The sequence below is a fragment of the Vespula vulgaris genome, chromosome 9 (assembly GCF_905475345.1).
Source record: "Vespula vulgaris chromosome 9, iyVesVulg1.1, whole genome shotgun sequence".
NCBI classification, from domain to species: domain Eukaryota; kingdom Metazoa; phylum Arthropoda; class Insecta; order Hymenoptera; family Vespidae; genus Vespula; species Vespula vulgaris.
The window spans coordinates 6,408,305-6,435,000 of record NC_066594.1 but is presented as its reverse complement, the minus strand read 5'-3'; the positions used below and the strand labels follow the sequence as shown (position 1 = coordinate 6,435,000).

Sequence of the window (26,696 nt, the reverse complement as noted above, 5' to 3'; positions counted from 1 at the left end):
AAATTGATCCTTAAAAAATATCGAAAGTAGACTGATTTTTAATTCAATATAATTTAGAGACTTTTTTGTCCCTCCTAAGAAATTTTGACCCCAGCTGCCCCTTATTTTACATATATTTCTTTCTCTCTCTTTCTCTCTTTCTCTCGATAAATTGGAAATGATGTAAGTAAATATATTCTCATAATGATCTTTAAAATTTTGCACGCGTGTATGTGCGTTTTTCTGTTTTAACAGGTGGAAGAGAATTAGAAAGATCGAAATGTGTGTTACTTGACAGAGTCGCAACGATAATTCAAGTCGTTTTGAGAAAGTATATTGTATCCTCGACCCAGATACCCACGCGAATTCTATATTATTCGAAATTTGCCAACACGAATATTCACTACGAATGATATTTTTAAGAAGGAGATTCCCCTTCCGAGAAAGAGAGAGAGAGAGAGAGAGAGAGAAAAGACGAATTTAAATAAACGTCGAGCTTCGTCTTCCTCATTCGATTCATTTTTATGCGGACATGATTTTTTGTTATTTTCTTATCATTTTATAACTAAAATTCAAATGTACAGGTTGATTTTTGTCACTAGATCGAAAAAAATGAACAAATCACACACACATACACATGGACACATATCTATTATATCTTATATATAGTATTTAAGTATTTATGTATGTATGTCTATCATACGTACGTCTATTAAATCACATTCTGTCTGCCATATAATATTTCTGTGATTACATACTTTATATATATATATATATATATATCTGTTAACATCGGTAATCCAATGAATAATTTGTTTCTAATTAAAATTGTACAATGCAAAAACCAAAGTAGGATCAGAAATGTCCGTCAAACAAAGAAGCAACAGGCTCGATAAACCATTCTCAAACAATTCTCATTTGTTATTTAACGGTATACGAAGAAGATATATATATTTGTGTTCCTTGATTTCCCTTTCGTTTGTCTACACATGGACGTTTACGTTTACATAATGATATTGGGCCCTGACGGGGGACGCACAAGATGCGTTAATGTAAACCGTACGAGATCTAATCGGGTAACACGCGTAAATCGTTGAAAAGGGATTTATCGATTGTTTCTTAAGAGAGATCGATCGAGCCAAATGTTTACGATTTTCTTTTGAACGATTAATCATCTAATAATCGTCTAATAAGCAACAATTTTTTTAATATTATTAAGTTGTGTAATATGAAATATGATATGGGGTCGTAATAGTAGTTTTTGTTCTCATTTTATTCTTTTTTTATTTTTATTTTTATTTCTTTTTTATGTCAATCAAACATTTAACTTTTAGACACACGGGACACAAAGAATACATTTCGAAAATGAATTTTATTCCGAAGGTTTATGGTAAAAATTTGAAAGCGAATGAGTAAAGAGAGATAGCTTGCGAATTTCATTCTCTCAACGTTAACGTCTACAATTAATTTTAAGTGAGAAAAGTGTAGGAGGAAATCTTATATAAAGGGAGTATATATATATATATATATATATATATATATATATATTTATATTTTGAAAGGTTAAGAAAAATTCAATCAAATTCGAAAAAAAAAGAAAGAAAAAGTAAATAGATTGACGCGTACGCGAATAATTTTCACTGTTATTGGATTTCGAACGTTGAATCCCATTTCTTTCAATTAACTTCAATCCACTTTTTAAGAGTGCATTCACGTGTAGAAACTTTCAACACAACAACGGAAGATTTAACTGGATAAAGAGATTAACGATAATCCTCTTTATGTTTCTACTTTGATGAAATACAAATAGACTTACCTCTTTGCCTGTCATAGGCATTGATACATTCACTCGTCATGAATTGGCCAATCAAGCCTGTCTTTCCAACTCTCCTTGCACCTAAAATGGCTACGTTATACGATATGACCTCCTTCGGTGGCAAGGAATTCGTTTCTTCAGTTTCTTGTTCCGCAGGTGCCAAAGAATTTGATCGTGATCTTCTTCGTTTGAAAGAGTCTCCTCTGTTGACGAGACCTATCACAAAAGAAAAAAAAAAAAAACAAATAATAAATCGAATATTATTTACTACTATTTTTTACAAAATGATTTAAATGATGGGTCACAAATTTTTGTTTAACAATTTTGTAAAATAAAAAAATCGATTATTCCTATTCAAGATTATTTACGTTTGCAATTATTTAGACTTTCGATATTACGATATTTTAGCAAGTCATATTATTAGCATAGTATATTAGCAAGAATCGAGAAAAAATGTAAATTGACGTTTAATATCATTTAGGAACATATAACCCAGTTAAAAACTTTTCCCCTATCTAAGAAAAGTCTTTCGGCCAGTCTGTAAAAAAGGAAGTGTAAGAAGAAAGAAGCAAATCGCACGATCGTCTTCTCTATTTAAATTCTTAAAGTTTCCCGAAAATTTGATATCGTTATTTGTTAGTCTGATTATGGTTTTCAGATTGTAAAAACTGAAAACTCAGCTTGTAAAATGTAGATATCTAAATTTAAGCATAAATAATTTTTGAAAGGATAGTAATTGGATTTTTAAAATCATCTAGGAATTTTTATCAACACATTAATGATTACATAATTTTTTTTATATTTCATTTCTGATTTCTCTTTTTTTATCATCATCATCATCATCATCACTAGTATTATAAATGTTCTCTTGTGATCTTAGGAAATATTTTTTTCTTTTCTTTTCTTTTTTTTCTAGAAAACATCTTTTTATTTTTCTTTAGTTTTTTTACTTTTCTCTTATAAGATACAAAAATTCATGCACAGTGTAGAATCCGTAACAACCTATTTTCTTTTTTTTTTCAGATTCACAGGATCGATCAACTTTTCTCTAGTCAATCTTCTGAACCTCTTTTTTTTCCTTTTTCCAGGAACTTATACTCATTGTATTACTGAGTTTACACTTAATTGACCTCCCTTCTCGCGTAACACTCCATGATAATACGTACGTGTAAATAGACTATAAATACAATACCTATGGGGAATACTGAACGATATCGACAAAAAAGAATGATAGAAAGAAAAAGAGCATAGTTCTTTTTTCGTTGAAGGCCATTCGATTACAACGATTTGTATAATTCCAATCTTGTAAGAAAAACAAAAAAAGAAAAAAAAAGTATAGCTACCTACATACACATGGAAGTGAATAAATAAAATCCATGTTAGACTTTTTTTTGTAGAAAGCGTGTGAATTAAAAGTTTGATTTAAAGTAAAAAAAAAGAAGAAGAAGAAGAAGAAGAAAAAAAGAAGAAGAAAATAGAGAGAAAAAAAAGAGAGAAAAAAAATTTTCCCGTTGACCTTTACCCTGTCATATTTCCAGGTGCATTATTTTTAAAAAGGATGCAAAAGCAAGAGGTGCACTCGCGTGGTAGGCGTAGAATGGAAAATTACTTGCCAAGTGTTTTTAATTAAAATCAAATCGAAGTTGAATTTAAAACTGTAAAGAAAGGAAGAGAGAGAGAGAGAGAGAGAGAGAGAGAGAGAGAGAGAAGGGGGAGAGAGACAGAGAGAGAGAGAGAAGAAAAAAGTGTAGGAGAAGAAAGGTTTAAAACTTCTTTTAAATTTCTTAGATGTTATAATAAGAGACGATCGAATATGATGATGTGCGACCTTGCTTATTTCCTTTTCTGTCTATCTCTCTTTTTCTCTCCTTCTGTCTTTGTCTCTTTTCCACCCTCTTTCTTTTTTTCTTTTATACTTCCTAGATCTGTCTAAAAATAACGTTTCACGTTAGTAGAGTTCGGCGATATATCGACAGGGAATAATTCCTGAATAACTGAATGAAGGATGACAGGTGATCGTGACAAATGATCGTGAAAAAGGAGTCGTATGAACGAAGTAACCATGATTTCATCTTTGCCAACGATAGATCATCGATGATAGAGAAAGAGAGAAAAAGAGAAGAAAAATTAGGAGGCATGGAAATGTAGAACAATATATTATTTTTTTTTCTTTTTTTAAGATTCCACATAACTTCAAATATAATAATAATAATAATAATAATAATAATAATAATAATAATAATAATAATAATAATAATAATAATAATAATAATAATAATAACAATAACAATAATAGAGACAAGTACTGTTTTACACTAACAACGTATTAAGTAGGAAATCGTGTCGAGTTTCTGCCCATGAAATCAAACACACTTTGCTTTCTACATTTTTCATCGTCGATTAGCGAACGGATAAACGTTGAAAGTAGAGGAAATATAAGAGAGACAGAGAGAAGATGAGAGAGAGAAAGTGAGAAACAGAGAAATACAGAGAGAGAGAGAGAGAGAGAGAGAGACAGAGAGAGAAAGAGAAAGCTTATTGTCAAGCCGTGACTGTAAAGCGAGAACAACGAACGTCCTGTTTAGACAGAACGAGAAGGATCGAGAACATCGATATCCGAGTGCTCACGGCTGTCCACGAAGCAGCCCTATTCGCAGGAGCTTTGTTCTAAATCTTTGTTTCTAACGAAACGCGCAGCTTCCACCTACGTATTTCATATACAACATCTATACATACATGCATATATATATATTTCTACATATCTATGTATGTACATACGTATATACATGTAGATGTACTTCGACCGAATGAAAGCCATCGCAAATCGATTTCATGAGAGAGAGAGAGAGAGAGAGAGAGAGAGAGAGAGTGAGAGAGTTAGTTGGAAAGTTCTTTATGTGACTATTTCTATGAATATTCTATTTACTCCTATTTTGATTCTATTCCAATTTATATTTTTGTTCTATTGTTTTTTCTTTTTTATTTATTTATTTATTTATTTATTTGCGTGTTTGTTTGTTGGTTGGTTTTAAGAAGAAAGAAACAAAAACAAGAGGGAAAAATGTCCTCAATTTAACATTTAACTTCGTCGTTGACGCGAAACCTCTGAAAATGATCAATTTCGATTATCAGGATTAATCGGATCACAGTTTAATTCCACTCATCCTCTCCCCCAACCCCCTCTTAACCACCGTCCTTCCCTTCACGAAAGATCAATGCATTCCCTGTGAAACCGCTTATGCGATAGTGTCTGACCACACCACGTAACATTACTACTGTCTTAATATGACCACGACAAATTACTATTGCCGCAATATTACGCACAAGGTTTTGATAATTTACATCATGATGATGATGATAAATATTACAATGATAAACATATGTAAATGGATACATTCGTAACTGTTTACGAATTGAATTCTGAAAAAATATTACATTGATGTGAGTAAATAATTAATTAATTAATTAATTAATTTTCATTAATTAATTAATTTATTTATTTTCTTTTCCAATTTCCCTTCGCTAAAAACTCGTCTTTTAATATTTCCACGATTTATTTATATTTCACAATTATAATTCATATATTCGATAAATGAAAATGCGATAATTTGTAATAACAAATTGTTACAGTGAATGATATTCATTCTTTAAAATGTCGGAGTTGCAGAAATTCAAAAGTCTTAGAAAAAGAAGAATATTAAAAGCTTCTCTGTAATAAAGTGAAAACAAATTTTAATTAATTATATTCCGCAGGATATTGCACGCAATAGAATTCATTGAAATTATTCACGGTAAATGCAAATACGTTCAACGTAAATACATATTCTCATACGATCAATTCATTCGTGTATTAAAAGTTTCATTGTATAAAAGAAAATTTTACATGTTTGTGTTAAAATAGATATTCATGTGTGTGTGTGTGTGTGTGTGTGTACTTTTTTCTAATTATTCAACACGTATTATATAAATATTATTAAGTAATAATATACATTGTAATAAAAACAATGCGAAGATGATTAGCCTGTAAAAAGATATACATATGTATATACACACAGGTAAAGGTGTAACACTTTCGACTATCGAATAGATGAAGCAGAGTTTCTATTTATAAGAGATTAAACGGTCAAACGATCGACGTTGCTTGCCAAATCGTTTTCGTGCGTAGGCTAACGCTTTTAAACGATCCTACATTCACATATGCGATGAACAAAATGCATTCTCTATATGAGTTTCTTTAATGATCGCTCGTTAGAATAGTTAAATATAAAAAAAGAAAAAGAAAAAGAAAGAAAGAAAAGAAATCATTAGGACGAACAAGTTGATTACGATAATTCTATAAACATTACATATATATGTACATGTATATACAGGTATATTATATAATATATAACAGAAATAATAATAAATTATATATATATATATATTAGAAAAATGTCATCCTGTAAATATGGCATATGTACGTATTTATATATATATATGTACATATGTATATATTAATATATCAGAAAAATGTCAAAGCTTCTTTTAGATCAACAAAAGAGAGAGAGAGAGAGAGAGAGAGAGAGAGAGAGGGAGGGAGGGAGGTAGATAAATAGTTAAATTATTTGGATCACTTGCTCCGACATATTCATTATTTATCAGGTCAAATAATTTGGGCAAACATTATTCAACATTAATTTGAAATGTTGAAATAGGTAGGTGCTACCTCGTTATCGTATCCTTTGACGCGTAACACTAACACATTTGATTATTTGTATCAGAGTAAATCAGAATTTGCGTGATAATTCAAGGAATCGTTGATTAGTAAATTTTCTAACAAATAAGTTACGAAGTGAATATCTTATTCGATCGAACTAATGACACATATTATCTACGTGATAATAAAAGGAACAAAGATATATTAATTCGATATGCAGATGTAGATTTAAATCAATCCTTCTTTTTTTTCATTTTTTAGAAGAAAAAAAAAAAAGAAAAAAAATTTCATAAATAATTTTTGTTGCTATTCAATTTCTTTTTCTTTTTTACTATGTATATTAAGAAAATCGAAAAGATGCATGTATTTCCTGTTTTTTTTTTTTCTTTTTTCTTCATTTAACCTTTTTTTTTTTCTTTTTCTATTCGGTTCTTCTTCGGTACGGATAAAATTATTAGTAACTCTTTACGATATACGACAACGTCCTCGTCGACAGTACCATTTGCAATGATTCTGATATATCGTTGTACTCTCTTCGTTTAAATTGCATCCCATCGCGTAAATTACGATACAAGGGACTAGACGTTAAGGCGCTTCAATCCAACGTAGCTAGGTACGTGTTTAGATTCTCGATCACTCCTAAAGGTGCACTCAATTGTGCTTAAAGTCTATTAAACGGTTATACGTTTGAAAGCTTTCAGGACCAGGCATTTAATAGTCTTCCTGTGGCCTAATTGTCTAATACAAGGAAATATATGCATATCATGCGTGCGCGTACGCATGCGGTCTATGTCAATGAATAATCTTTATGAAAATTTAGAGATGCAACAATTTAGACAAAGAAAATTACTTCCACTATTCTCTATATAAGCGTACGAAAAATTAATTAATTTTAATTTAATTAAAAATTTAATTTCTAAAAAAAAAGAAAAGAAAAAAAATTATTAAAATTTAATACATAAATAGAGATTAACAAATTTTTTAATTTTATATATATATATAACTACGTGTTGTAAAAATATGTAAAAATATAATATTTTATGTACATATATATATATATATAATATATATTTATTTATAAAGAAAAGATATAATATGTAAAAATAATTTTTTAATAATATCAGAAACTGCGCATTGCGAGTTTGAAGAATTTATCATTTTCAAAATGATTTATTATGTGTGTGAATTTATGACAAGTGATACAAGTCGGTAGATAGTCAGCCAGCATAGTGCATCGTTCTCTCATGAATACAACGTTCGATACTTGAAGTATTTACAATTAAAATCGTTCGAAAAACAAATATATTATCACTCTCTACACCCTGTCCTATTTTTTGTTATTCTTGTTTTTATTTATTTCTTTTTTCTTTCTTCTCAATCCTAAAAAAAAAAGTACTGTTGAACGTCGATTTTTTATTATACAGTTTGCTAAGCTTTATATAGTGTAAATACTTAGCTTTTATTACATACGAATTGTAATATCGATTCAAAACGTAACTCTTGTTTGTTGTTATTATTTGACTGATCGATAAATAATATTAAAATTTGTAGTACTTCATATCTTTTAATAAAATAATAAATTCAAATAATAACATTGAAATAAAAAGAAAAACTGGTATAACAACTTTGTTTATTTACATATATCATAATAATAATAATAATAAACTAAAAAAAAAAAACAACAAAAGATAGTATTATTATTTATTTCGATATAAAATATTTAAAAAACTTCGTTATTACCTATCTAATAATACCTTTGATTTTTTCTTTTGTTTCTTTTTTCGCAATAATATAAATAATATTCGAACTTTTACAAGCAATCAAATGATTAATTACCATAAACTATACCAACTCGTCCGTCTATCGTAACGTTAATTAATTACCATCGTAAAATTTGTTACGTGATTCAATTTGCGTGGTAGCATGTAATTAATTGAGAAATTCGATTTATAGTTTTAAGGAATTTTCTTGATAATTGATACGCAACGACATTATATAGATTATGTTTTTGACACGCGAATAAATCCATAGAAAATTTTTATATTTTTAGATATGCAGATATTTATTAAACATAGACAGCGAACGTATGCCAAATATGATTTGTTTTTCTCTCTTAATATATGATTTCTCTATCATAGAACATCGTTACATCTCGATACACAATGTATGATATTTTATTTCTCAAAGATTAATAATCTTTTGGCACCAAGATACAAACTACTATATACAAAGAAATATATATAGATACTCGAGTATCTAACGAATACAACTAGCGTGAACTAACCACAACCGCAAAACACACAAATTGAAATCTATTTCTAGAAATGACCAATGCAAATTAATTATCGACTAACAGAAGAATGTATTCTATCTATCTATCTATCTATCTATCTATCTATATATATATACACGTATTAAATAAACAATTTGATACACGTTTTATCACAATTCATTAATACAATATTTAACTTTCATTTACATCTGTACGTAAAAAATAATATGTTAAATAAAATTATATATATATATATATATATATATATATATATACATAGATATGTATATACTAAGAATTCATCGTTACTCACATGATCTTTTCGTCGAAATTCACAAAACGATTTGGTAAATTTAGAAAATAGTTCTAACAAAACTTATTACGTTTTCATCTACTGAGAATTTACCTAATACATATATACATAGATATATTATATACCGTCTAACGCTTACGGATGACTGTACAGAAAATTTTCGTATGAGGAAATCGGAAACTACTTAGGAATCATGATACAAAAATATACACATGCATACAGACACATTGCGTTCATACGCTCACGCATAAACATATATATATATATATATATATATATATATATATATATATATATACACATGTATGAGAGAGGATATCTGAAATATCGTACAATATATAATTAGAATAAAGTCAAGTTCCCCCGTAATCTTGATCGAAGTTGTGTCGTCCAAATTTTGCGTCCCATCCGTCGAGTATGATCCGTATGAGTAGATATATATTGCTCATGTGTTATTTTGGCTCTACGCCCGTAAATGTTTGTCCGTCCGTCCATACACAAAGTAAAATGTTCTTTCTGTATATACATGCATACATATATACGTATATATATGTGTATATATATATATAATATATATATATATATATATAATATATAACACAACGCGTTGTATGATCGTACGTAAAGAGTCAATAATACATATGTACATACGTACATGTATTTACATATAAAAGCTTCCAATCAATAGCTAGCTCCTCGAGGGAAGTTTTGATAAAAAGCAAACATACGCGAAGCGAGCAGGCATGCTCGATAAAAATAAACAAAACAAAAAAAAAAAAAAAGAAAACAAAATATCAAAAAATCAAAAAGACCAGAAAGCGAAACGTAACAAAACAAAATAAAGAAAAAAAAAACGATTAAATTCACCAGTTATTTGTCATATGTCGTAGGTAAAATCGTTCGCTTATTCTCTCTAAATTAATACATACGTGTATACTGATTTTTACTAAAAAGACATTTCTATTAAACGAAGTTTTATTACGTTATAAAAACTTATATACTAAAGAAATATATATATATATATATATATAAAGTATAAAAACAAAAACAAAAGAGAAAAAACATTGAAACATCGTTGTGACGAAACGTTATTCGTGAAAGTGTTCACTGAACCCTGAAAGGAATTTTCATTTTATTTCACTCGGTCGACCATGCCTGTAATTAATAACTTTCCATGCTATGGAAAGTGAGAGATAGAGAGAGAAAGAGAGAGAGAGAGATAGAGTATGAAGGCGATATATTTGCCCTCAACCATCGCTAAAACTGAACTTTTTTTTTCCTTTAACGAAGATCACGCGGAATAACGTACACGCTCGAAAAACCTATAGAATGGGTGTAGACCCTGTAGCTTATAGTTCGTGTGCCGATAGATAGAAGAATCACCCTCGCGTTTCGAACGAAAATAATACCAACCTTAAATACAATACATATACTATACACACACACAGACACATACACGTATATTTATATTTATATATGTATATGTATATGTATATGTATATACATAGATATTTTTAGAGAGCCTTTCTAAAGTCGTATTTTTCAAGGTAAACAAACAGAAATTTCTCTTTAAGAAATAACGAGACGCGTTGGATCCCTTTGCGTTTATCAAATTATATCCGAGTTACATTAAAATTGTTAAAACAAAAATCAAAGAAAAAAAAAGAAAAAGAAAAAGATAACAAAAAGAAAAAAAAAAAATACACGCACTTTAATATGTTTTATCCCCAAGTACGAATAAAACATTGCGTGCAGCTGGAAAAGTCGATAGAATTATTTATAGACGCGAAAGAGGAGTCTGAGATACATACTTATAAATAAACCCTATAACACACAGCCGCTGCACCCCATAAGTTATTTATCACGTAGCTAGGTAAAGATCGTACGTAAATATATAAGATACGCACATTCGTTATACGTACAACTAAGTTTCAACAATGATTTTCTCAAGTAAATAGGACGATTTGTTTAATATGCCAAGGAGGTAATACTCGTTGATAGACATATTAAACTAACGAGGATATACAATATGTGCCAAATGTTTTTAAGTGGGCCAAACCTTCTTGACTACATTGTAGTTTTACAATCTCAAAACAAGAAAGAAATATTAGCTTAAAAAAGGATTGATTGGATTTTGATTCATCCTGTGAAGCATGTAATGTAAATAAATAGTTTTTTCTCTTTATCGATTGAAATAAAGTTATACTTTGTTTCTTACATATCGAAATTGTTACACGGATTTTTCTAAAACGATGATTAAGATGGTTCTCGAAAGAAATGCTTTTAGCGCAGGCAAACACCATGGTATTTCTAGTAAATATTACGGGAAAGGGAAAATGCAAATGATCTATAAGGAATGAAAATAAATTCGTGCCCTCACTACGTGCATCGAATAACATTCGACATTTGCGTCGTAGTATAATACCACACAGACAGAAAGGCGCGATATTAAGCTCTCTTGTCTATACGTTATTACACTGCAATTTTATGATGCCCGAGATCGCAGGCAGGACTTTCGTATGACGCATGCGTCCTAAAGCAAGTTGAATTACTCTCACACTTGATTTTCTCTATAGAGAATATTATACACTTAATATGCATGCGCTATACATATACATATATGTATATCACTTTATACAATTACATATAGCATTACATGTAACAAATCAGGGTAAAACGGTACGTACGCATGTATCGGATATATGAAAGTACGCACGTATATTCCAATGAAAAAAAATTTCAAAATTACGATTAACAAATGGAATGAAAAATTTTCTCTTCATTTATTCTCTTAAAACCGAGTATATCATTAGAAAAAAAAAGAGAGAGAGAGAGAGAGAAAAAAATAAGAGAACAAGGAAGAAAAAAGAGATTATTTATCCAAATTGTTTCATTTCTTAATGTGTTGGAAATTGTTCGATACAAATTACACATACAGACTTTCTTGAGTACACGAATATTTACGTATACGTGTGAAAAATACGTGAAAATAAAGCAGTATGGCTTCCGTATATGCGTGATTCCTTTCAAGACCGATCTACGAACGAATTGAAAAGTTATTGAAAACTGATATTTACAATTTTAAGAGAGCGAGAAAGAGAGAATAAAAAACATATTTCAGGACAGGAATCTCCAAGGATTTTAAAAAATACTTACATGTTCGAACACCCGTAAATGGTTTTAAATACCAAAAGAACGTTCGTTCTAAATACGTGGAATATAATACATACACATACGAATATGCTTGTATGTATGTATGTATGTATGTATGTATGTTTGTTTGTATGTATATATGTGTCGTTTTATAAACATAATGACATTTATATTTAGCTCGTCGTAAATAATAAAGATATTACGTAATAAAAATTTTATGTGCTTGTTTTACTAAGAGAGAAAGACAAGTATACATGTATATGTATATATATATATATATGTATGAATATGTATGTACATAAACGAATATTCTCTCAGCACCGATAGTTTTGCGCGTGCGCCCATCATCGATCGACGATCTTGATGACTTTATGGTTAGGCGTCGTTCTCTTTACGAGGGGTGGTTCCCCCTACAATTTATCCACTGTCCGCTACATTTCTCTTGGCTATGTCTAGGAAGGTTAACGGCCAGAGGGATATAAAATTGAAAAGGAAAAAAATTCAAGCGGAAATGAAAGAACTTGAGGAAGAGAGGAAATAAGTGACGCATGTTTCTCTCTCTCTCCTTCTTTTTTTTTCTTCTTCGTTAACCGACATTGTCAAAGCATATCGACGTTGTTTTCTTTTTCTTTTTTTTTTTTCATTTTTTGTTTGTTAAATCTGTTAAAACGTCTTCATGTTTTCAAACCTGATCGTGTTAAAAAATAGTCATTAAACACGATGACGTTATATTTAATATTAAATTAAAACGACGATCACATACAAGCTGTATATACTGGTAGAAATTCAACGATCTAATCTAACCGCTAACCATAAACGAAATTACTTCACATACCACTATATAATATGATATAACTGTATAACGTCAATAAATTTATTTGTAACTTCCTCAAAATAAAATTGATTGTGAATATAAAAATCAATAAAAAAAAATAAATAAATAAATAAAATAAAAGAGAAGAAAAGGAAACAAAAATTTTTATATGTGAATGTTATATGTGCGCTGTAATATAATCACTTTATAAACCCTCAATTTAGTTTTGATCAATCATTCGAATATGTCCTGTGAATATTGAAAACGAAAGAGGATGAAACGTGATATGCATAATTGTAAATTCTGCTTGTTAATACCTCTCTACATAATAGAAGATTGTTTTCATGATTATCACACTAAAATGCGTTATTAATGTAAATCGTCAGTAATTGTATCTACTCTTTCGCATTAATTTTTAATAAAATACTTCGTTTAATAAAATATTTAGAATTACGTTATTTTTCGAATAAATCCCATATATGAATGTTTAATACAATTGAAGAAAAACGAAAAAAAAAAAGAAAAAAAAATAAATAAATGTGAGATAACTGAGACTAGATTCATTTCACAGTATATCACTCGTTATCGATTTATTAATATGTCGCACATAAAACAATATATTTTTTTTATTATTCTTATTATTTTTTCTTTTCCTTTTATTTCTCTTACTTCTTTATTTCTATTATTAGTATTATTTTTCTTTGATAAACGTTTAAACCTTTCCTAAAAAAAAAGAAAAAAATAATAAAAATAAAAATAACAAAAAAAAAATAAAGGAAAAGAAAAGTAAAATAAAATAAAATAGAAAAAAATGTTACAACGGGATGAATAAATCTTTCGATTCACTGAATATCCTTTTCCCTGGTAATTGACATTACTTTCCCACGTTAACTCAAGCCTATTCACGTGTGTTCACCCCTTTACAGTGAGTTTAGCAATAAAGCGCAAAGAGAGTATTATTACTCGACGAAGTAAATTCGCCATATTATTTATTCAAGAAAATGTATTTTGGGATAGGCTCAATCATAAGATACGAAGAAAGGTAGAAAGAGAAAGAGAGAGAGAGAAAGAGAAGAGAAGAGTGTACAAAATGCCTGGGCGTTTGTTTCATTGGCCAAACGTTAGAACGATAAATTTGACTGGACTATAGCTTTTCCTGAAGGCGGCATAAGATTTATACGACAGATCCGTATGGCATTCGCTAAGCGTAAGCTAAAAGTCCCCGTCATTTTATACGATCTCTACGATCTGTCGACAATCATTCCCTTGAAGAAATGTACTTCATTTTTCCTTAAATATAATCTGATTTCTTTTATTTTTTCTTTATTTTTTTTTCTCTTGTCTATAAGAAAAAACAGAATTATATATATATATGTATGTACGTACGTATGTATGTATAACGTGAAACTTATACTATAACTTGTATTAACTTTATAATTATGACCTATACAGGGTGGGCCAAAAGTTTCTAAATGGGCCAAAAGTTCCTACTTGAGTGAAATATTCTTAAATACTTTCGAAAATCAATAACTCTTTCTTGAAACTCGTTGGACTAATCGTTCTTCTTCTTCTTTTTTTTTTCTTTGTTGTATATCGTAAAATTACTCTAGAGTAATTCGAAAATAATTGCAAGCCTGAAAAGTGTCGGAAAAGTGTAATTGATTTTTAAATATCATTCAGGAGTTTTGTACCCATCTTTGGAAATCTCTTTCACTCCCTATCATCTACTTTTTTGCATTTTGTAAACATCAATCTTCGGATATGAATTAAGTATATAGGAAAAAAAATATATATATATATATACAAAACACTATATACGTGTACATGTAAATGTATAAGGGAATTTTTTGTCGTACTATAAAATTTTTCTATGGAAGCTTTTTGATTTTTTGTTATTTATATCTTATTTTTAAAATATTTGAAATAAATTTGGAGAAACGTTTCCTTTTTTTTTCTTTTGTTTTTCTCCTTCAAAGTTATTTCAAATAAAATTCGAATGAACGATCGAACGAACGAACGAACGAACGAACGAAAATATTCACATATGTCAGAATAGAGGCGAAAACGTTAATTCGATAACAACCCTTTCTCGAGGGGTGCAATGTGCTACAAAAGAGCTCTCGTTTCGCATGTGCCGAGAGTATTTTCCTCGATTACCTCGAATATACATTCCGTTTTTGATTTTTTGTCTCATGAAAAACTAATCGCGAGTTAATCGTCTCGACTTTCATTTGTTTATTCGTATAAGTACGAATAAAAAAAAAAAGAAAAAAAGAAAAGAATAGTAATACATCATTAAATGAATCATTTAAATCGAATTCTTTCGTTGACTATTTTTTAAGAATTTTTTTTTTTCTCTTTCCTTTTTTCTCAAATATCGAGAAATCAAATTTTGTTCAGACGTATCTCCTTATCGTATTTAATATATTATGTATTGTATATTAAATAATTAATACTGCAATATTATTTAACATATTATTCATTATTAAACGTAAAATAAAATGTTTATGTGTCTGTGTACGTGTGTGTTTATGGCAAAAAGGAAAAAAATAAATAAACGTGATAAACTAAAAACACAGGTATTATTAGCCAATGTAATATGTAGATATTTTATAAATAGATCGTTGAACTATTATAAAATCATATTATAAAATCAAGTCTATAATAATCTTAAATCTTATAAAATCATATTATAAAATCAAGTAAACGAAATAAAAACCAATGAATTAGAAACAAACGTATTATTATTGATGTGACATATATATTACACGTATACAACGTTATGAGATGAAATCTGTGCCAAAAGAAAGAGAAAAAGAAAAGAAAAGAAAAGAAAAAGAAACAAACAAACAAAAAAAGAATAAAAAGAAAATAAATAAAAAGAAAAGGAAACGTGATAAGAAACAAAAAAGGAAGAAAAGAAATTTACGACGAAATTCTTTTTAAAAATAATAATAATAATTTGAATGATTTATAAGAAAATATCGTACAAGAAAAGAGTATTTTAAGTCAAATGACGCATCGAGACCACGCAAAAAAGATGCAATCATTCTCGAAAAGACTCGAAATCGAAAATTAGCGAAATTCTTTGGATCATCTTTCTCCCTGTCCTCATCCCCTTATCGATAGATCGTAACGTTATACGATCCATCTGGCAACAGAGAACCACTAACACGATCAACGTTTAAATCACTGTCGTCCTTTGTTTGCCAATTTGTAGGAACTATTAAGTAAATGCATCATTGATGGCGCCGACAGTAACTTCGCGTACGAACTTTACGAACTATTATAAAACTTTCACCCGACCGATCGATCCTACTACCTCTCGTTCCTCCCTCACTTGTCATATAACGTCTGACGTTATATTAAAATTGTTTATAAATATTTATTGTCACGCATCAACTCTCTCTCTCTCTCTCTCTCTCTCTCTCTCTCTCCTATCTACCAACTCCTCTAATTAAAATTACAAGAAAAGATCATTGAACGAAATAGTTCGATCAACAATCTTGTAGATAAATAAATAGATATGTAAGGCATACATAAATAGAATATTCCATAAACCGAAAAAAATTTTCTATCGAACGTTTGAACGTTTCCACGTTTGATCGAAATTTCAATATTTCATATTAAAAGTCGTACTAAATAAAATATCATATAAATCAAGACAGCTTCTCAAATTTCACTCGATGAACGTTTAAACGATCGAAAATGTGATATATCACGTTGGTAATATACCATACCAAATACGATATTTGATAAGTAGGATAAACTTCTTGATTTTCATTGGATGAATGTATAAATGATTAAAAGTGTAATATCTCTCTCTCTCTCTCTCTCTTTCTCTTTCTCTTCCCCCATGAAAATTATACTAAATACAATATTCCATAAACCGAAAAAAAAATTCTCAAATAGAACACAGTTTAATTGACAGTTTAATTCGGAATTGTAATTATATCATTGTGAAGATCATACTAAATAAAATATCACATAAACTAGAAAGCTTCTCAAATTTCACTCGACGAACTTCTAAACGATCGGAAATGTAATATATTACCATGGAAATCATGCCAAATACAATATTCGATAAATTGGAAAGCTTCTCAAATATCAGCCGATGAACGTCTAACCGTTTAAAATCTTAATAATAGCCCCTTTACCAAATGATATCCATCTTATTCGAGATGTAACGAGGAATAACCTCTCGTCGTCGCTAGTCAGACAATAATTCGACAGGGATATTATTTAACGATCGATCCAACGCGATTCGAGATATTATACTCAACGAAAACGAAGAAAATCGTAAGACACTCGTTGGAAATTTCTTGAATCCAAAATAGAGCTTAAAAGAAAGAAAAGAATCCCTGATCAAAAAATATATAAAAAAAATACGTATACACACACACAATTCGTCATTTTTTAATTAAAAAAAAAATATATATATATATATAAAATAGTTACATAATTATATCAATCTTTTCTTCTCGTGTATCAATTTTTTTATTTCTCAAAGTGCAAAAACAAACGCGTACAAAAATTATGAAACTGTGACATCATAAATACATAAACAAAACTATACGTTCGATGTGAATTACAAATTTTTAACTGATTCGTTGACACGCGATGTACGAATTTCTCGAACGATATGACGAAAAGGATGTATTAATCATCTAGAGTGAACATTCTAATCTTGATAAGCCTAATGAGATACGATGTCGTTCCATCTTTAAACCTTACATATTTACACACACACACACGTACATATGTCATACAATAAATACAATATGCGTGTATTTTCACGCATACGGATAAACGCGTAGGTGGAATCGCGTGATTATGCGGAAAACGTGAGAGGTGGACGACGTGTAAACGACTTTCACGCACGTTCATTGGCTCGACGAACTTGCACGAAGTCGCTCCTTTCGTTTCGGGGAAGCTGACCGACGTCACGACTATAGACGCTATCTATTTTCGCTTATCGTACTGCTCTCGACGTCTCTCCTTTCTTTTCTCTCTCTCTCTCTCTCTCTCTCTCTCTCTCTCTCTCTCTCTCTCTCTCTCTCACTTTTCAGCTTTCTCGATCTTCATCATTCTCTCTCTCTCTCTCTCTCTCTCTCTCTCTCTCTCTCTCTTTCTCTTTCTATTTATCTATCTATCTTTCTCTCTCTTTCTCGTTTCTCGCGTTCACGCGTATTTCTGGCACGAGTTTCGTACAGCACGCACGCACGCTTCCCCCACGTCGAAAGAAGTCACGCAGAGCTTCAAAACGAAACTAAGTACTTACTACGAAAGCTATCGTCGAACTAAGTCGAGTTGACGAATCTGTTTCAAAGATCGAGAGAAAAGTCCTCTTTCCGCTTTTTTTTCTAAATTAAAAAGAAAAAATTTTTTTCTACGACTATCATCCATGGTAATAATGTACTCCGACTATTGCTACTTCGAAAAGTTAAATCTATCTTTCTTTATTTCTTTCTTTCTTTCTTTCGTTCTCTTTTCTTTTCTTTTTTTTTTCTTTCTCTCATGGAATTAATGAAATCGTATATATTTTTAAATTCGATCGTTCAATTTTTAAATTGTTCTGATAAAAATGATACGATACCAAGGAGATACGGAATTTATAGATCAAATAAATCATTCATCTAACACGATCCTAACGAAAATGATACGTAACGAAAAAAATGACGTGTGATTTACGCGACAAGTAAATCATTACGATCTATACCATTGCAACAAATACGATAGGATACGAAAATGGACATGTGATTTACGTATCAAGTAAATCATTGATCTATACAATCATAAAAAAGAAAAAGATTAAGGTACGAAGAAAGACGTGTAATTTACGCATCAAATAAATAATTGATTTATACGATCGTAAGAGAAATGATACGATATGAAAGAAAAGGCATGTAATTTACGGATTGTATAAATCATTGATCTATACGATCGTGACAGGGAAAGTCTGAAATAATTTTTAAATATCAATTTAACTCTAACTTGTCAATGGAAATCCGTTTTATTTTTCTACTCGAATTTTAATTGGATTAACGTGTATCCTTTATGTTTTCTTGTGAAAGAAAATAAATAAATAAAATAAAATAAAATAGAATGAAAAATGAAAGAGAAAGAAGAAAAAGGAGAATCCGCTGAATACTCTGAACGAAAACTTCGGGAAAAATGTTCGCTTACCTTCCCTCATTTATCTTTCTCGTTAGTAGAAATCCTTTCTTCTTTTCTTATTATACTTTTACCATGGTTCGATGAACATTCACGAATTTCAGGACGTTTTCATTTTTCCGATCAATATATTTGTTACAAGGGAAAGAACAAGAGGAAGGATGAAAAAGAAGGAAGAGCATAAAAAAAGAGAACGAAAGAAAGAAATCAATTAATGGGATTTCATTCAACGTTATAGCACACGCAATTCAGAATACATTTCATTCGAAACGAAGAACGACAATTAAAAGGAGTCCTTGTAGAAAGCCGCTATAAGTGCAAGAAGAAAAAAAGGAAAAAGGAAAAAAGAAGGAAGAAAAAAATGTGATGCTAATACCGTCTTTTAACTGCCAACAAAGAGAAATTGTACTTAAATTCTATATTAAAAAAAAAAAAAAGAAGAAGTAAAAAAGAAACAATTTCGATTAAAAAACAATTGTTCTCAGTTGTAACACTTACGATGGAAATTTTGTCAGGTGGACAAAAGAGTGTGGTGTAGTACAAAGGATCCCAGAAAAATGTTATAACAGAACTTTAGAGATCATTAAAAAAATAAATAAATAAATAAATAAAACAGACAGTATTGCAACGTACTTATCATATATAATATTTAATGCGGATCATGCTTACTACTTCTTATTCGTAAACCGATTCATTGAAATCTTCTGACTAGAAAGCTAAAAATAAATTCCCAATTCTAGGTCTTACAAGATTCAATAATTTATTCAGTTTCCTGTCTTTCCGTCATTCTTACCATTGTACTTTCAACCGAAATAAATTTCATACTTATTCCTAGTCGATTTGAATTTATCTAGAGGGAAAAGAGAAATTTAAGAAATTCTACATAATTTCAAAATTTATTATGACAAGTATCGAAATAAGAAAATCAGAAGAGAAAAAAAAATTATAACGTAAACAACTGTCAAAGTTTCCACATTCATAAAAATTTTTCACATTCATCCGATAATTTTGATTTTTGATCGAAATAAATTTTATATATTCACCGGTTTTTTCCTCGGTTTATCAGGTTAATTAAAAAATAATCGTTTTCGATAGAATTCGTGCGAGTAGTTAAAATAAATGGAGAGAAAGAGAACGAGAGAGAGTAATATAAAGAGATGATAACGCTCGTCGTAGAGACTAAAGAAAAAAAAATAATAACAATAATAATAATAATAATAATAATAATAATAATAATAATAATAATAATAATAATAATAATAATAATAATAATAATAACAAAAACAACAACAACAATAACTCACCCTTTCTCGTGAGACTAAAGCTTCGAAGTCTATAACTATCCTCATCCTCTCCTTCTCTCGGTGATAATTGCATAGACGTTACCGGAACGTCAAGAAAGTCATTGCTCTTCTTTTGTTGAGCATGATGCATACTCTGACCTCTTCTGCTACCCCTTCTTCTACATGCTGGACTGACATCGGCGTTCGTTAATTTGGGTTCGCTACTGCAATGAGGAGATTTAACAGTACCCTCGTGATGATGAAGATGATGATGATCGGCGGCTAAAAATAGACAATAGAATAATTTTTAAATAAATTATATTAAATTAATACGATATATATATGTATAGAGAGAGAGAGAGAGAGAGAAAGAGAGAGAGATCTTTGAAAACTTTAAACGATCGATATGTTAATATTTTCAATGAATTTAATGTTTCTAACAATAATGTTTACATATGTGCATGTGTCTATATGTATACATATAAAAAGAATAAAAATAATGAAACTCTGTGATTATCGTATTAATACCTGTGGCGATAATACCATTATCGAAGAATAGATTTAACCAGTCGAACGCTGATTTGCGTAGGACTGAGTATCGTCGAGCAAATATCACGTAGTAGTACAGCATCAGGTGGATGGATAGATAGATATAGATACACGCACACACATATACAATTTGTAATATTTAAATGACGTATACGTACATACATAGAAAATATCTACATAATATATATATATACACACACACATATATATACGTGTGTGTATATATATACACGTACAAGTATAATTCAATTCACCTATTCTCGTATCTATCGTAACTACAAACGTGATTTCTGATTACGTTCACGTCTCGATGAAACATTATACCCTACCAAATACGTTTATCGAGATACTTGAAATTCGTTTCTCTTGTTCCTTTATTTGAACTTGATTCCACGATCGTATGGTAGATATGGTGTGTCTGGTAATTCTATCCACGATATAAGCGAGACATTGATTTATCGTCGTCTTTCGAAGGCAGAGAAGTTTAACCGAAGAATCATTCCTAGTCTTTTATTAACAACATCGGTATAAGGCGTCACGCACGCTCGAATATTAAAAAAAAAATAAAATAAAATAATAAGAAAAAAATATATATATAAAATTGTAATTTTTCATTTTAAGAACGTAATTTAACGTTTCGAATTTTTGCCTAGTTTCATCTATAACGTATACGTACGTACGTGTGTACGTACGATCTCATAGAAATGAGAAGAAATATATAGAGTGTCCCAAAAGGTTTAAATCATAATTTAAGAACGTATCGAGGGAATTCAATTTAAATTTAACTTTTATATCTCTTTTTCTTTCTTTCTTTTTTTTTGCTTCTTTCTTCTCATGTTAAAAGTTATATTTTTAAATAAATAAAAAAAAAAAGGAAATCCTGATCGTATTAAATCATTTTAAATCTAATTTAAAGTTTTGCGTTATGTCTTTTAAGATAAGCAATCGGACAATCAACTTTAAGACCTTGTAGCATCGTAAGGCAACGAACATGGCTATCTCATCGGTAGTCTCTTATTAAAAAGTTGTTCTATGGTATATATCCTCTCGATAATCTTGTGAAATATGATTCTGACCTTTAGGGACACCCTATACAAAGTACAAATCTCCAAAGGGCTTTATCAAAATAAAACTTCGTATATCGTTCTTTTTTTTTTCGTATTCCTAAAGATTTCTTGAAACCGCAACAGTTTCTATTTTTGTGTTTGAACATTTTGGTAGTAGGTCACTGACAGTTTCTACGTTTCCAAAACTTTTACTTAGATTTTAAGAACATAGTATCGTAACAATGATAACGATGATGATGATCATGTCAAAAAAGAAATCAATTTTATTATTTTTCCAATTTAAAAAAACCGATCGATCTTATTTCTGTCTCTCTCTTTTCTTTTTTCTTTTTTTTATACAACGATCGATCTCGAAAATACATATTTATCTTTTTCTTTTTTTTTTTTTAAAGTTCGACGTTGAACGTTGTTAAGAAAGTCTGCTCTATCTAAAAGTTTCATGTCAAATATAAGACACTCATTTCTTTCTTTCTCCTTCCTCTTTCTTTCTCTTGAAAAGAATACCGTCATCTCGAGATTAGAAAAAGAAGAAGAAAAAAAAAAAAAGAACGAACGATAAAGTAGTATATACTTAACTCTCTCATATATTCTCATTGATATCGAATGTTCCAACCTCTATCATTCTCAGTCAAGTTAATTCGATTATTACCGGTTAATTGAGTCTGATCAAAAATATTGGTGGCGTAATTAATCGAACTGCTGGCGTAAATAATATCTATCGATTACGTACGATTAATTATGCGGTTATTAATTGTCATCGGTTAGGAAATAATACGACTTTGGAAAGGGAGTTTTGAACGTATGAACGTAAGTAGATTTTCACGTACGTAAAATTCGTCAAAATTTTTCAAGGAGAGAGAAAAAGAAAGAAGAAAAAGAAGAAGAAGAAGAAGAAGAAGAAGAAGTAGAAGAAGAAGAAAGGAGATGAAAAAGTAGGGGAAGGAAAACTCGCACAAAAACGGTTTATTTTGAATAACCACAAGAGAACGAACAGGGGCCCGAGGAAGAGCGCCGATAAGAAAATAGATAAATCATAATTCTTATTCTAAGAAAACGTTGCTTTGAAAGAGAACTTTGGTATGTATGCTTACCTTGTGCCGCCCTGCGTCGAATGCTCTTACTCGCTCCGGAAACTCTGGCGCTTTGAGATCTCGTCGCTGGTCTTCGTCTTCTCGTTGGTGTATTACTATCAGGAGTACCGCTACCACTGTCTCTTTCACGATCGCTCTTGTCCCTTTCCTTTGCTCCGGAAGGTGGTATGGTACCTAACATTTGTTCCATACTGGAAAAACCAGGGGCACAAATCGAGGCCGATCGAGTTTTACGACGAAACGTTTCTTCCGCCATTTTATCGGTTAAATATATATTCCTTTTCGAGATCGATCGTACGAAGAAGAAAATAATCCTTCTGCAAATGATTTTTCTTTTTTCTTTTTTCTTTTTCTTCTTCTTCTTCTTCTTCTTCTTCTTCTCTCTTTTGGATCTCTCTTTCGTTTTTTTAATCTCCCTTCGATTTTTATCGCATTTTTGTTTTTGCAACTCACCGTTACGTCGAACAAAAGACGTAATTTCTTCCTTTCCTCCTTTTTTCTGTCTTTTTATTTTTTTCTTTTTTTTTTTATATATAATCTCAAAGCAAATATCTTCGAGTAAGAAAAGTTTACCCAACTTCAAATCGCGCTCTATATCCCCTAGGTTGTTGTCCTTTATAACGTATAAGAGATATTTACCCTCCCAAGAGGCACTTCCGCACGATCCGATGATCCACGCGTTCCCAACGTAACTCGATTATCTTCTTCTCCTTTTATCTCTCTTTCTTCTTCTTCTTCTTCTTCTTCTTCTTCTCCTTCTCCTTCTCCTTCTTCTTCTACTTCTACTTCTTCTTCTCTTCTTTTTTCTTTCTCTAATCGCATTCTTGATAAATAATTTTATTTATATCGTAATCTTGATAATAGATCATCCTTTTGTTTTTCTTTCTTTTTTTTCTTCTTCTTTTCCTTCTTTCTACAAGCTCGATCCTTCTTCAGATTTTCGAGATTTTACGAATTGAGCGGATTTTTATATGCTTACAGAGATCCACCCTTCGATATCACGATATCTGCAAGGATACAACACCCCTTTCAAAAAAAAAAAAAAAGAAAAGAAAAGAAAAAAGAAAATAGGAACTTAGTCGATCGTTCTTGCGTTTGAAACGATATTGTTTTCGATTATGAGATTAAAAAATTAATTAATAGTTTATTTAATTATATAATTAACTAATTAATTAATTAATTAATTAACGGATGCACTACACTTCTCTCTTCGTGAGCGAAAAAAAAATTGCCCTTCGATCTGACGAGTTTTCCCATCCTGTTTCAGATATATCCGTTAGCGTACACGTTTCGTCTAGACGTATTTATTAATTAAAATACTCGTACTCGTCGATAGATTACTACGTATCTATCGGTTTGTTACTTTTTTTTCGTTCGTTTGCCCGTTCTTTCGAAAAACGAAATACAAAAATTAACTTCCTTAACAAGGAATTAAATTTCATTCATTTCCAAAAATTGGTTATTTATCTTTTCGAAAAAAGGAATGTAAAAAAAAAATGTCCGCAAACAATTGTACTTCCTTTTAACTTTTTTATTATTTCCTTTTTTTCTCTTTTTTTTTCAAACTTTATTTCGCAATACGCGATTCGATAGTAATAATGAAAAAATCGTTTCAATTATAATCCAATTTCACAAGTTATACGTTTCTTTTTTCTTTTTTTTTTTATTCTCCTTAATTATCTTCGATCAGCAAAATTCATTGGAACCTAGGTGTCCTCGAAAGCGTTTAATACGATGTCCTCTCATTTTTATTGGATACCGTAAAAGAGCTCTCGTAAAGTTAATTAGACGTAAAATCTATTATCTTTGAAAGCTGTAATGTCTCGCATTTAATATTAATACGATACGGAAAGATTTGTTTTTAATTTCATTATACGCGATCCTTCAAAAGTAGATGTATCTATAGATCTATATACATACATACATACATACATACATACATATATACATACATATATACATATACACATACATACATATATCTATATATATACAATCTAAAAAGAAGAAAAAAAAAAGAAAATTTATTTCAAAAGCCTAATCTACATATAGATACTCGTATCTATACGTTTGTATTTACCGCCAAAAAAACAGTTTGGAAGCGCGCAATTTGAATAGAAGAAAAGCAAAGCTATGATTCTACGACGTGGCCACACGAATTTGTCTCTATTTCAATAAACTAAACCGCGTTCGAAATTACTAACGGAACAAACATATGGAAAGATTTGACTGGTTTTGCGCGTCCAAAACCTATAAATCTACGTTTCTTTACGGCATGCGTCTGTGTATGTGTATAGGTGTTTGTATACATGCTAACGCGCGCGTGTGTGTGTGTGTATGTGTATGTGCGCACGCATGTACACACGCTTGTGCGTTGTGTATTATGTATTAACCTTTTTTAGGTTATTTATATCAGATTATTCTTAAAATCCAATCCTAATACGTATGTTTCTAACATAAATGACGTATATTTTAGCAGAATTTTAATATAACCAAATATGAAATTGTTAAATAATTCTACGTAAACCTATCCGAAAATCGCATGTGAATCTCACATGACTTGTATGATTTCTCGTTTATGTTAACACAGACATACGCACACATACATTTACTCTCTCTCACTCTCTTACTCTCTCTCTCTTTCTCTCTCTTTCTTTTCAGTTTTCAATAATTCTCTCTATTATCAGAAAAAAGAATCTAAACGAGTATAAAACGTTTCAATTTCCTTGGAAGTTCTACTTATTATTGCCAGCTTACTGTCACTCTCACTTTCTCTCTCTCTCTCGCACACCTACACACATACGAACATTATTACTACGAATATAACTTTGTCTTATAGAAATTCTATATAAACGTCAAATATAAATTAATGTTTGCTTACTTCGTAAAAAAACTTTACCCTTTTTCAAAAGCAACAATTATCGATTGTCGTTTATACGATTCCTTTTTTAAACCTTTCACCCTTTCTTCTTAATATTCTTTTGTCACTTTTTTTTTTGTTTTCTTTCTTTCACAATCTCGTCTCACATCTCTTGTCTTTCTCGGACAAGAACGAAGTTCGTCGCGCTTCGATAGAAAAAAGATCACCGAAGGAAAACAAAAACAAAACTACTACACTGTACAACGACGCGCGGAATACTGAACAACCCCGGGCCCGACAACGCTAGGCATCGCGCCAACGCGCACGCGTTCGGCTATATACGTCACGGTTCGGCGAACCTCGTGTCTCCTTCCATACCTTTCCCCGCCCTTTTTCATCAAATTCTAAGAAACTCGAAATAGAATACTTTTCTCATTTTTCGATCCGATTTATATATATATATATATATATATATATATATATATATATATATGTATATGTATGTATGTATGTATGTATGTATGTATAATGTGTGTATGGTATATATGTATATTATTATTTCCTCGAATATATTCAATATTATATTATAATCATTGTTCTATTTTATTATTTACAAGAAAGTAGATACG

General features: G+C 30.1%; 1 protein-coding gene across 3 annotated transcripts in view; it reads right to left on the bottom strand.

Moving 5' to 3' along the window:
- LOC127066572 (GTP-binding protein GEM) overlaps positions 1–26,348 on the bottom strand; it is a 36,496-nt gene extending 10,148 nt beyond the window's left edge. Inside the window, exons 1-4 of one of the 3 annotated variants that reach the window (XM_051000465.1) lie at positions 26,089–26,348; positions 23,208–24,233; positions 20,522–20,782; positions 1,796–2,011 (exon numbers count right to left, since the gene is read on the bottom strand). In XM_051000465.1, coding sequence (XP_050856422.1) covers positions 1,796–2,011; positions 20,522–20,782; positions 23,208–23,463 — 733 coding nt within the window. In that variant the 5' untranslated portion in view covers positions 23,464–24,233; positions 26,089–26,348. The remainder of the gene's footprint in view (positions 1–1,795; positions 2,012–20,521; positions 20,783–23,207; positions 24,234–26,088) is intronic. The other 2 variants (XM_051000464.1, XM_051000466.1) reach the window with 2 other exon arrangements.
- Positions 26,349–26,696: the final 348 nt, after the last annotated feature.